General features: G+C 49.8%; 1 protein-coding gene across 2 annotated transcripts in view; it reads left to right on the top strand.

Annotated features, from left to right (window-relative positions):
* The window catches only part of Tom1 (target of myb1 membrane trafficking protein), a 40,612-nt gene that overhangs the window by 20,174 nt on the left and 7,240 nt on the right, over positions 1-13,198 (top strand). For both annotated transcript variants that reach the window (XM_055609022.1, XM_055609023.1), the window contains exons 3-11: positions 655-733; positions 2,100-2,249; positions 2,519-2,653; positions 2,745-2,891; positions 4,601-4,717; positions 7,104-7,237; positions 8,352-8,385; positions 8,729-8,822; positions 10,371-10,491. In XM_055609022.1, the coding sequence (XP_055464997.1) occupies positions 655-733; positions 2,100-2,249; positions 2,519-2,653; positions 2,745-2,891; positions 4,601-4,717; positions 7,104-7,237; positions 8,352-8,385; positions 8,729-8,822; positions 10,371-10,491 (1,011 nt within the window). The remainder of the gene's footprint in view (positions 1-654; positions 734-2,099; positions 2,250-2,518; positions 2,654-2,744; positions 2,892-4,600; positions 4,718-7,103; positions 7,238-8,351; positions 8,386-8,728; positions 8,823-10,370; positions 10,492-13,198) is intronic.

The following is a 13,198-nucleotide window of genomic DNA, read 5'->3' as shown; positions in this document are numbered from 1 at the left end:
TGTCCACCCACTCATCCTCCTCTTCCTTCAGAGTTGGCTACTTCCTTGAGGGTCTTTTGGCCCCTACCCCATTCTCCCTTAAGACTGCGTCTTCCTTCAGTTGTCCCAGAACCCTGGAAGCGGTGAACGTGGCATGCGCATACATGTACACACATGCAGGCACACCGGTACTCAGTCAGACTGGCTGGAAGATGGACAGCAGACATGATGAAGCTGTGCCATTAGAACGCTCTGCCTGTGCTCATTTATTCTTAGCATCAGCACCCGGAAGGCCCTAGTAGCTGTAGGGTCCAGGAGAAATAAGCAAATTCTGGGGCTATCCTATTCCATGAGCTCTGTCTGCTATATTCAGCTGAGTTCTGGGAGTCTGTATTTTTGGCAAGCACTCGCACCTTGCCCAACATGACTCCATGACCTGAAGCCCAGGGTCTACCTGGTGCTTGGACTGTTGGGCTTTCCTCAGAAGGCTGTGCTGGGACAGCAGGATCCTGGTGTGATCAGAACCTGGGCACACAGGTAAGGCAGAGGGATGAGGGAAGAATCCATCCAGTCCAGCAGCTTTGCCGAGTCTCCTGAACTTGGACCCCGTGGCCTCCTGTCCTGGGAAAAAGGGTTCAATGCCTAAGCCCATCCTTCCTTTGTCCTTTTGGCCAGCCCTAAAGATGCCTTCCGAGCACTGAAGAAGCGAATCGTGGGGAATAAGAATTTCCATGAGGTCATGCTGGCCCTCACAGTAAGTGTCCTTCCTTTCTGTTACCTATCTGTCCACTCCTCCATGATTGCTTCCATGGCTGGACCATGGTCTGCTAAAAGCTGCTTCTTTTAGTTAGGTCCCATCCATGCTTAGGGTTCTCTTAGTGAATGAAGGCTAAGAAGGAAAGGACCATGGGCAAATCGTTTTCCCATCTACACTCTTGGTGGAGGTGAATGACAAAGTAAGGGAACTGGAAAGGAATTTCTAGTCTTGTCATGGGGAGTAGACACACTGGGGCCACTTCCCTCTGGAACTGCACCCTAAAAGATGGACATAAAACAAATACCAGTGTCTAAGAACAGTGTTGGCCTTAGCACTGAGCCAGGCCAGTGTGGGCCAAGCGTCAGGCCCTGTCCTCAGGATGACCTGGCTTGGGGGAAGGCAGGAAAACAGCTTATCCCAGCCCGCACCATGCTGGTGCTTAGATCCACATGGTCCTGCTACCCTGCAGAGCACAAGCAGCTCTTGCTGGGCCATGGGGAGAGCTCTGTGCTTGGACCTTGGGTCACAGTGCTACCTATCAATAGGGGAAGCTGAACTTCTGAGTCCTCCTGGAAAACCACTAAGCTTCTAGACCAGTGTTTCTCAACCAGTGGATTGCAATTCGTAACAGTAGCAAAATTACAGTTATGAAGTAGTAATGAAAATAGTTTTGTGTTTGGAGGTAACCACAACATGCGAAACTGTGTTTGTTTGTTTGTTTGTTTGTTTGTTTGTTTTGAGAAAGGGTCTTTTCTGTGTAGCCTTGGCTGTTCTAGATTTGCTTTGTAGACCAGGCTGGCCTTGAACTCACAGAAATCCACCTACCTCTGCCTCCCAAGTGCTGAGACTAAATATGTGTGCCACCACTGTCTGGCTAGAGGAAGTGTATTAAAGAGTCAAGCATTAAGAACATTAAGGACTACTGTACGATACCATGTGAACTAGAAAGCAGGGTTTAGGTTATAGCAGGCCCTGACCTAGTAAGAAGGGAGTCCTAGGGTCAGGTGGAAGGGGAGGAGGACCTCCCCTATCAGTGGACTAGGGGAGGACCATGGGAGGAGAAGAGGGAGGGAGAACAGGATTGGGAGGGGCCAAGGGAGGGGGCTACAGCTGGGGTACAAATTGAATAAATTGTAAAAAATAAAAATAATAAGGGAGTCCCGTCTGTCACATCATCCTTCGTGTCCCAGTTGCTTATGAGACAAGTCCTGAAATCCAGCACTGCTCCCTTTCCTGGGTCCTTCCCTTCTGGAAGCCTCCTCTCTGCTTGGCTTCCCTCTGGGATAAAAGAGGAGCCTCCCTAGAGTGGCAGGCCACTTCCTCTCTTCTGATGGATCACTCTCTTGGACATCTTGACTTACAGGTCTTGGAAACATGTGTTAAGAACTGCGGGCACCGCTTCCATGTGCTGGTGGCCAGCCAGGAGTTCGTAGAGTGTGTGCTGGTGAGGACCATTCTGCCGAAGAACAATCCGCCCACCACTGTGCATGACAAGGTGTTGACCCTCATCCAGGTGCGCTCTTTGACAGAGTGGGGTGGCTCAGTGACCTCCAGGGGTAGGAGACTGCAGGGCTGTTCTTCCACTGTCTGCTAGTGGACTGCCTATGTGTGCAGCAGGACTTACCACTGTGTACTGAGCCTTGTGCACAGAGTGACAGGACCAGGCAAAAGGAAGAAGAGCAGGGAAGCACTCTGTCCTTTGTCTAGGTGCCAGGGTGGGACAGGCTCACAGAAAAGAAGGTGAGCAGTGGTTACCGGCCATGTCCCTTTGTCCCCTCTCAGTCCTGGGCTGACGCGTTCCGCAGCTCGCCTGATTTGACAGGGGTTGTTGCTGTCTATGAGGACCTGCGAAGGAAGGGCCTGGAGTTCCCCATGACTGACCTGGACATGCTGTCACCCATCCACACACCCCAGAGGGTGAGGAGAATTTTGGGTGGGGCACGAGTTATCCTGGGAGAGCTCAATGGCTTTCTAGGAGGCCTCACTCACCCTATCTTTTGCCACCTAGACTGTGTTCAACTCAGAAACATCATCCGGACAGAACTCTGTGGGTTCCAACAACAGCCAGCGAGGAGACCTGAGCCAGCATGCCACCCCTCTGCCCACTCCAGCTGTTCTCCCGGGTGACTCACCCATCACACCAACTCCTGAGCAAGTAAACACACAAACCGAAGATGAAGTTTCCTTAACTTGTGGTTAGCTCTAGGGGGTTACCTGCTCCAGACTGGGTGGCTGTGATCTACATCTGGTCACTTGAGATGTAGTGCTGGACTGAGCTTGAGGCCTTCACAGACATTAGACCACCACCAGAGAAGTCTGGAGATTTAGCTGCCGAGTGTGCTGAAGGTAGAGATTCACAAACGTGATACAGATGAGAGAAGCTTCATTCCGAAGGGCTGTCTCCTGACCACTTGTGTGCGGTGCACAGTCTTAGCCCCCAACAAAGAGAAACTTCCATGTTACTTTATAGCAAGTTAGGAAATCATGCACCACAGCAAGCATGATTAGAGAAGGTTGACACACTGAGCAAGTAATTAAAGCCTACAAAACTGTAAAATTACCCTGTGGTCCAAAGCAATTATCCACCCTGCTTCTAATTTTTAACTAATTTTTCTAAAGTCTGTGTATTAAGACTGATTATTTTAGTGCTAGAAGGTTCTTGTTAAGTAAAATTGAGTATTTTTGTCTGACTTCATAGCCCCATGTGCCTCCTGAGGCAGGTTAAGATGCAGTAGTGTGGCGATGTAACTCCTAGGCTCCTTTGTGGTTAGATCCCCTTGCATTTGGATGGGGCAAGTTGGTGCTGAGCACCTTGTCCACTCACACCAAGAGTCATCTGCCTGCCACTGTGGGCTGTGCTGTTGGTCACCTTCAGTGGCTGTGGTCCTTGTCTCTGCACGCCTGTCTCTTCATCTTCGAGCTTCAGAACGGTGGCCGAGCCTGCCTGTTTAGTGCGTGGTGCTCACTAGTCAGTGTGCGGTAGCTGCTGTCACAGTCATGAATTCAGATTCTGAAGTTCATTTTCATTCAGTCACACAATTTAAAGCATACCAGTATTTCCCAAGATGTAGTCTTCTAGCCACTAGATTCATGAGCCATCCCATTATAAAAGGGTTCTTCAGCCAGATACATCTAGGAGGCCCTTCATATGTTTCTCAGAATTAAAAGTAGATACAGTGTCCATGAGGATTTAAAGTCCCTCAGGGTTCACAAAAGACACTACACAGAGACTCTCACACCCAGCATGTTTGAGGACACTGACAACCTTCATTGTTATGTGTCCCCAGGCTTGGAACCATGGCTCCCTTAGATCACTGGTACAAGTACTGGATCTAAGTTTCATGTTCGAGTGGGTAGGAGGCCTGGCACTTGTTTTTGGATGAGCCTGGCCCCTAAAGTAGACCAGAAACAAGACAGAATTCCAGTTCTCTTAAGGGATGGAAAGACACAGACAGAGCCCACTCTGTCCTCTCAGGCTTAAGGGGATTGCAGCCTACCTTCCTACTCCCTTGAGAGAACTGCCACTCCCTAGGGCCTCATTAATTGCCATCTTGGCCTCAAGAGATGCTGATACTCTTCCAACCACACTCACTGGTTTATTCCCCTCCGATTATCACACTTCTTTCAGCCTCCCCCATACCTGGCTCCTGGTTTGGAGATGGCAGCGGTTGGTAGCACCTCTGTGAGGGGCTATGTGGTGGGACAAAGCCTCAGCAGGCTCTTGAATACAGACTATCCCCAGGAATCAGGAGGGAAGTTGTGAGGAGGTTGTGGGGGGGGGGGGCAGTTCTTGGGCTACATGTCTATGGGAGCAGCATGGGCTCTAGACTCCGGCTTCTTTCCCCTTACAATGGTCCATTTCAGATCGGAAAGCTGCGCAGTGAGCTGGAGATGGTGAGCGGAAATGTGCGGGTGATGTCAGAAATGTTGACAGAGCTGGTGCCCACCCAGGTAGAGCCTGCAGACCTGGAGCTACTGCAGGTGAGCAAACAGCTTCCCTCCAGGTTCAGCCCCCACCCTTGACTCCATGTGCAGCCATACCATACCAGGGGAGACCCTGCCCACATTGCAATCTTTTGGTTTTGCTGGGAGCTCTGAGGCAAGAGAAAATATTACAGCCACGAACCTTAGATTTGCATCAGACAGGAATCCAGACCTTAATTCTGCTGCTTTCTGGCTTGAACAAAATAGCCCCTCATTTTCTCCATCTATATGCCTGCTTTGATACAAGTGGGCCAAGAGAATTAAATGAGATAGTACACGTGAACCATCTAGTCCTGCACCCAGTGCTGATGAGCATGAACTGCACTGAGAAGAGCTGGAAAGGATGGTTTTCACAGTATTTGAGGTAGCAAGCAGGAAGAGCAGAGCAATGCTGGTTTTGAGAGAAGTGGCTGTCTGGTCTTCAGGCAGCTGGGAAATGCTGGATTTTGCTCCTAGGTGTCATGTGATACTCACCTAATCCTGTCCTCCTATGGGAAGGGGTCTAGACAGCCTTCCTGTTGAGGACACTCAGGCAGGCAAGGAGAAAGCTGGAAACTGTCAAAGCCTAGGAGTCTCCAGAATACATGGAGGCACAGAAAGCTTTGTGTGTAGAATGCTCAGTGTGTTCTTTGTGCGTCGCTCTCCCACTACCTCTCCGATGGCACTTTTGAGGCCAGGTCTTTGTGCCCCTGTGACTTCTCAGAGATCATTATACTTGGGGTGGAGGTTAAATTAGGATTTTCTTAGATGGGTGGACTCTTTTGAATATGAGAACTAGATGAAGAAAGGGGGTTGACTAGGGGTTGTTGTTAGTTTTATATGTCCCAAGCCACGTCCATGTGGGTATGAGTAGTCTGGGATACTCAGAAGGCTGGAGCCAGCTGTCAAGGTGACACAGGGTCAGCACCCACATTCTGAGCACTCTGCGTGTGTCAAGCTCAGTGTAAGTCTCTGATATATATTCACTCATAGCCCTGACCACACCCATTCTTCAGATCAGGAAACTAAGGCAGAGTGAGACCTTGTAACATGACTAGGGTCATTGTGGTTGGTAGGTAGCAAAGCTGGGATTTGTGACTTAGAGCAATGACTTCAAGTTACGCACTTCTGTCCAGAGAGGTACATGAGGAAGCAGGAACTAATCATCAGTTATGCTTCATTATGGGAGGAAGTGAAGGGGAGCCCAGGCATGTTGAAAGTTACCCTGAGCAGATGAAGAAACCCCAAGAGGCCTGACCTAGGGGTGGGTAGAAAACAACATAACAGGTGCCAGGGGAAGACATGACCACGAGGACCAGTTGCCTGTAGACCAAAAGAAATTTATTCTATTTATTTTTGAGTCAAGGTCTCATGATGCAGTCAAGGCTGGTCTTGAACTTTCTCCATGCCCCTGCCTCAGCCTCTGACTGCTAGGGTTCCAGGTGCATAGCACCACACCCAACCTCTGACTAAATACAGTGTAGGATCCAGAAATAGAAAAAATATATATATTAGCAGAAAAAGTGGTAAAACGTTAATAAGTAGTTTAGTTAATACCGGTGTTATATCTTAGTTTTGACAAATGTCAAGATGGGTGAAGGCAAATAGGAACCCTCTGTGCCGTCCTTGCAGCTCTTCAATAAATCTGAAAAATTATTCCAAAAATAAGAAGTTTATCAAAAGAGAAAAAAGCCAGTCAATGAGAATAATGAGGCAAAAACTCAAAATCAGGATGTGGGGTAAAAGTCGGAATTCCCGCCTGTCCACACTCCCCCACCTTCATTCTCAGGCCTGTCACCGTCATCACCCTCCCCATCCTCCTTTGTTTTCCCTTTGTGTGCATCTGTGTGCATCTGTGTGGATGAGTGAGGGTATGTGAATACCACAGTGATACAGAAGCCAGAGAACAGCTCTAGGGGGTTGGGTCCCTTGACTCTGTTTGGGGCAGTGTCTCTCTTGTTTATGCTACTTCCCCACAAGTGCCAGACTAACTGGTCCAGGAGTCTGAGGTGTGTTCTTAAGTCAGCAACCATGGTGGCAGAAACTCGAGTGTGCAGTCTGCACACAGTGCCATTAAAGCAGCAGAATTACCAACACACTGAGTTCCTGTACTTTAAATGCTAGTGTGAAGCCTTACTCTCCTGGCTACTGAAGAAGCTGTGGGGCCCTTGAGGCCAGGAGCTCCAGAGCAGCCTGGCGACATAGTGAGAGCCCAGATCACAATTCAAGACAGTAATTATTCTAGCACCTGAGTGGTGATCTTAAAAACAGGCTTGTGGAACCCCAAAAACTCTTCTGTGGTACCGTGAAGATCCCTCTTACAGGACAGGCCCAGACCAACGCACCATCCATGAGGGGCAGCCTTGTCCTGCCTGTGGCCTCAGTGTCTCACTTCTCCCTGCAGGAGCTCAACCGCACCTGCCGTGCCATGCAGCAGCGGGTCCTGGAGCTCATCCCACGCATCTCCAATGAGCAGCTGACCGAGGAGCTACTCATGGTCAATGACAACCTCAACAATGTGTTTCTGCGCCACGAACGGTAGTCCTGCCCCACTGTCCCCTGCACCCTGGCCTTCACTTCTCCATAGTCATTTTCTCTGCACCTTCTTCAGGCACTAGCAGGCTAGCAGGCTAGCTGCCTGCCCATCACTGAGCTGCTTGGATAGTGGGGAATCATGAAAGAAGGCAGCAAAGTACTCTGCTTACCTGGGAACCAGGTTTATTTTCTGGCTACCTTTCATTCCTTGTGCCTTGTCTTTCCTTACCTGCTGTGTCGTTGGCAATCAGTTGAGAGGGGCTAGGCCCCTGAGGGCAACACTAGCTAGTTTCTCCTGTTTGTTAGTTTAGTAGAATGCAGGGCCTCTTTGCCATCTTGAGGTGCACTGTGCATACCCTAGCATCAAGCCTCTAATTCGCCAGTTTGTTCCAGTGCCAGCCACTGCTACTCAGTGTTTCAACCCAGGCATCACCTCAGCTGGCAGGCAAGTATCCATTAGACCAGAAGATGAATTCAGAAGTGATGGCCTTTACGCCAGGCCACAGCTCCAACAGGCTGCACTCTAACATCTTCCCCATCTACCTCGCTAGCCCTGGCCCTCAAGTAGTCAGGGTTAGAGATGAGTGGCCTTGGGCACACACACAGTGTAGATAACTGAGACAGGTGACAAAGCAGCGATCACCTCTGCTTGCTGAATGTCCCTTTCTTTTCTCTGTGTTCCTGCCAACTTGTTTCTTGCTGACCATTACAGGCCACGTCTATAACTGATTATGTAATTCCCACCCCTTGTACAAGTGAAAGAGAGGCTCTGCTGGTGAAGACACAGGAATAGCAAGGATGCACTGGATCTGTTAGTAGACTGGTATATCTCTTCACACTCGCAGTGACCTGTGATTTCAAACACTCCTGGGTGTCCTCTGGGGACTGTGCCATTCTGTCCTTTGTTTGTTTGTTTGTTTGTTTGTGTATTTGTTTGTTTTTGAGATAGGATTTTTCTACGTAGCCCTGGCTGTCCTGGAACTCACTCTGTAGACCAGGTTGCCTCGAACTCGGAGATCTGCCTGCCTCTGCCTCACAAGTGCTGGGATTAAAGGCATGTGCTACCACACCCAGTTTGTCGTCTGTCATTTTGAATGGGATATTTTCTGTCTTGTAGGTTTGAACGCTTCCGAACAGGCCAGACTGCCAAGGTAAGAGGCATCTATTCAGTGACTAGGTTGTGCTGAATTGATAGGAAGTGAGAGGGAAGTTGTCACCCTCTCCCTATGCCTTGCACAAGGAACTGGTGGTTTTGAGGCTGATAGGGAAGTCACCTTCTGACGTCTTACGCCACTGCCCCTTTAAGGGAAATAAGGCTTTGTTCTGGGAATGCCCTGAGCTAGTACCTCAGGGCATTCCCAGCCTCCTTAAGGGTATAGCCAAGTTGGAGCCCAAGTAGAGGAGATCTTCCCAGATCCCATTCAGAAATGTTGGGGCCTGGAAGCAGATAACTGCATCCAGAAACAATCATCTAGGTATGTCCCTTCACCTCAGGCCTCCAGTGATGCTGAGCTAGCTGCTGACCTGATTGACATGGGGCCTGACTCCACAGCCACAAGCAACCTCTCATCCCAACTGGCAGGAATGAGTAAGTATACTGGGGGCTCCAGCCAAGGATATGTCACAATATGTGAGTAGCCTCAAAGTTCTGGGGGTACCTTCCTGTACTCCCCAATAATAGAACATTCCAGATGTTACTTTGCAGGGATCCCAAGCCTTATCTTGCTGCAGGGTTGAGCAAAACTTGTAAGAATGGCCTGAGAGCACCAAGGCTCCTGAGCCACTTAGATCTCATAAATCCCACTGTGCTCTGACCATCCCTCTGAAATGATTCTCCCCCTCTACCCCACCTGAACAACCTGAGGGCATTCAGATAGTCTGCTGCTCAGCCTCAGTAACCAGTTGCTACTTGAAGAAGGAATGGGCCCTTCAAGGTTGGGAGGGTAGAGCAAGAGACTGCCAGGAAGCTTGCAACAGGGCTGGACAAGAAGGCGCTCTGTGTTTTGGTGGTGCTGGGTGTGGAACCCAGGACCCTGCACATGCTGACAAGTGTTCTGCCCCTGAGCTATACTCCCAGCTTTTGAGAAAATTAGATAGTTTAGGGTTTTTCAAAATTGGATAGTTTTGATCCAGGTTCTTGCTAAGTGCTTAGTAGCCTGTCTAGGTGGGCTTCAAACTTTATCCATTCTCCTGTCTCAGTCTCCTAAATGCCGAGATTACGGGTGGGTGCATCTGGCTGTATTCCTTATAAATGTAGCAGTCATCATACTGATCTTTTTGTTGTTATTGGGTTGTTGAGGTTTTTTTTTTTTTTTTCCTTTTGGTGTTTTGTTTTGTACAATGCTAGGGATTAAGCCTAAGACCTCAAGTATGCTAAGAAAGTATTCTACCGCTGAACTATATCCCAAACCTTTTAATTTTGAGAGGGGGCCTCACAACGTTTCCCAAGTTGTCCTTGAATATGCTTGTTAATCCAGGCTAGCCTCAGTCTACCCTGGAGCTAAGAATACAGGCCTGGACCATCAGGCCTGCTTGGGGTTGGGCTTAATGCAATTGACTGCCTCCTCCATGGCACACTCCAGGAATCCATTCACCAACCAAACTCTGAATAACTGACACAACACTTGTAGAAAGTCATGTATGATCACTGTCCTGCTGGTCAGCTTCTTTCAGTAGTTCTCAACCATCCTAATGATGGGACCCTTTAATACAGTTCCTCATGCTGTGGTGATTCCCAACCATAAAATTATTTTTGATGCTATTTCATAACTGTAATTTTCCTACTGTTATGAATCATAATATAAATGTCTGATATGCAGTCCCTTGTGTAAAGCTTGTTCGATCCCCAAAGGGGTCTCAACCGACAGGTTGAGAACCACTGCTCTTGCAGCTGTCATAGGCAGCATTTTTCCTGCTCTCTGATCCTCACCAGAGCTGGAGGAAGTGATTGTGGTATCACCTTAGAGATGAGCACACTCGGCAGGAAGGAAGTCCTTTCTCCTGGCCTGCAGGCAGCAGGCAGCTTCCCATCCATGTCCCACCACCTAACCCCGATGCTTTTCCCACATACAGCCCTAGACCAGAAGGGACATGGGAACAGCAGGTGGATCTCTCACCTGCCCTTCTGTCTCAACAGAGCTTGGCTCCCGCAGTGTGAGAGCTGGCCTGCAGTCTCTAGAGACCTCGGGTCACCTAGAAGACGACTTTGACATGTTTGCTCTGACTCGGGGCAGCTCGTTGGCTGACCAACGGAAAGGGTGAGTTACCTGTTCCAGGCTGCAAAGGGAGCTCCCAGATGGTGAGAGCATGTCTTGGGATCCCTGAATCTGGATTGGAGGTGGCAGGCAAGAAAAAAGATACACAGTCCCTAAGTTCAGTCCAGCATGGCCTCGAGAGCACTGTGATCCAGGGACAGGAAAGCATGGGCATGGAAGAAACGCCAGCATCTGATCAGAACCAGGACCAAGGCTCCAAGAGGCTGGCTATAAGCCACAGGACAAGCCAATAGCATTTGGCAGGGCCAGGTTGGGAGCCTCTGGCCACTTGTCCAAAACATTGTGTTTGGCTAGCCTGCCATCTTATGTACTTTGTAGCCAGTGTCAAGCTCCCAGGGGGAAGGAAGGCCCCTAAGAAAGTCTTAGTGCCTTCCAGGTCTTGGCTGTTGTCCCATAGCCACCCTTCATCCACAGAGGAGACTCTGGCTCCACTGGGGTATGCCCTTCCCTGTAGCTGCCCATTTTCAGAGAGGTGCTCTCATCGGTCAGCGGGTTTCCACTCCCTGCTGTGGCTGATCGCATACTGGCTCCACATTGGCTGGTCTAAGAAAATAGCCTAGCTAATATTTTCTTCATCCCTTTGCTTATGACCCTGTTGGCTGAGCTCTGGGCAGCTAAGGTTCTTACAGCCAAGAAAAATCGAAGATTAAGGAAGCCTCTTAGCTGCTCCCACTTGGCTCCATAGTAGCTATTCTGTCTTTGGGAACTTTGTCATTGGACAGCAGACACTGGCCAGAAAGGATCCCCTGGTCACACTGCAGATCCAGGTATAATCTGACAATCTGCAGCCAGGCAGGTCCATACTGAGCTGTAAAACACGTCTTCATCCTAAGCAGTCTGTGTTCCCTAATCCAGAGACCCTGTGACTAGCAGCTTACAATAAGCTATGGAGTTAAGGATGCTGCTGAGGCTGCAATGCAATGAAAGTTAATGAATCTACTGGGACCTGCACTCAGGAGGGTGGCCTTTGCACATAGGCCCCAGTGTACAAAACAATGAGGCACCCTGGAGAGCATCTAATGTTGACCTGGTCTGCCAGCGTGGCTTGGGTGTACTGTTGCATCATGCAACCTCCACAGGGAACATACACATGCAACCTGCCCTTCGGGGCATGCAGTCTTCATGTAGTAGTGTGCACGGCCATTGTTGTGTGGAGGGGCAAGTAGTTCTTCAGAGGGCTCAAGGCCAGACAGGGGTTTAGGGATTGTTTCAGGTTCTAGGAACAGAATATGCAAAGGCTCAGAGGCAAGGTGGACGAGCTGAGCTCTGGCCCTTCACAGGGCACATGTTTGAGTAAGGGAGCAGAGGCTGAGAGATCACACAAAAGTTCTTCCTAATATTGGCACAGGGGACAGGGGAAGGGCTTCCTAGCACATTTGCATGTCTGAAGCTCTCTTTGGCGAGCCTAGCCATCCTGCACCACCACACTCTGCCTTTGGTTTTCCTGTACCCCTCACTATGCATTGGTCCCCACCTTACAGAATGCACCCACAGAGACAGGACTGGGCCCTAGCTCTGAGGTCCTTGTTCCTTTGTTCTTGTGCCTGGCTAGCCTACCTTTGTGTTGTGATAGATCCTCCCATTCTGGTCACCTGGATGACCTTTTCTGCCCATTAGTTTCCTTGCCCTCCCAGCCTCCCCATCCCATGCCAGCCTGCAGCTGGCTCTGCCGGACCTCACAGGAAAGCCAGCTTCTTGTCAATACCCCTGTTTTCATTCTAGTTGCTACCATATCCAATACCACAGCTTCTTCTGACCAGGGCCTCCCACTTGGTATTCAAAGGAAGATAGTGGTGGCCTGGGCATCAAGGGTCAGGAGGCACCTACATTCTATCCTCCCTGCTATCCTTAGAAGCCAGCTGTCCTTCCTCAGTGCTATCTCTTCAGAAGCACTTAGACAAGTGTCCCAAGTGCCCTCAGACCTAGCCCTGACCAGCCACCAACAGGAACTACCTGGGTAGAGACTCCCTTCTTCCTACCCAGGCATGGGATGGCCAACCCCTGGCCCAAGGTCTGTAGCCCACAAAGATTATGTTGGGCTTTCCAGAGGAACACATGATAGCTGAGTTTCTACTTCAAGACTGAGAACATGGATGTGGTGAGCAGGAGTAATTAGGGAAAGAGGTGTAGTCTCTTGATTTTGGGTGCCTTCTTGCTGCCTCTACTGGATCAGACCTAGCTAAAGATGCTGAGCCTCACCGTGGCTCCAAGGTGGCTCTATCACAGCCCTGCAGATAACACCATCCTGCTGTTCATATGATCATGTGGCCAAGGGAACCAGCCAGTGCTGTTCCTGAAAGGTGGGCCTCCTAGGAAGGGACTGACAGCAGGGTCCCTGGAATGGCTGCCTGGGAGTTGGGGCTATTATTCAAAGAGCCTCCTAACAACATTGTGCAATGTTGTTAGGACATCCCTATTCCTGAAGTCCTTGGCTTTAGCCGAGTAACAGGGTCCCACCGGCCACAGGAGAGGAACGCCTCTCCCCACTCTTGATAATGCCTATCTTCCCCTTGAGATAGGAACCCTGTGGCTGCCTTCATCACCTCCAGGCTCCGCTGAGTAGGACTGAGGTCTGGCCCCCTCTCTGCTGGCCACTCAATTAGAACATGGGTCCTCCCTCCCCCAAGACATCTCCACTGCAGGAGTAGGCAGAGATGCCCAGCCTCCTTCTAAGTTCCTTGAGGCTGTG

Source organism: Psammomys obesus, unplaced genomic scaffold (genome assembly GCF_907164565.1).
Source record: "Psammomys obesus unplaced genomic scaffold, mPsaObe1.curated_primary_1811, whole genome shotgun sequence".
Classification (NCBI taxonomy): domain Eukaryota; kingdom Metazoa; phylum Chordata; class Mammalia; order Rodentia; family Muridae; genus Psammomys; species Psammomys obesus.
Note: the sequence above shows the minus strand (reverse complement) of the source record. Positions and strands in the feature narration are given on the sequence as shown.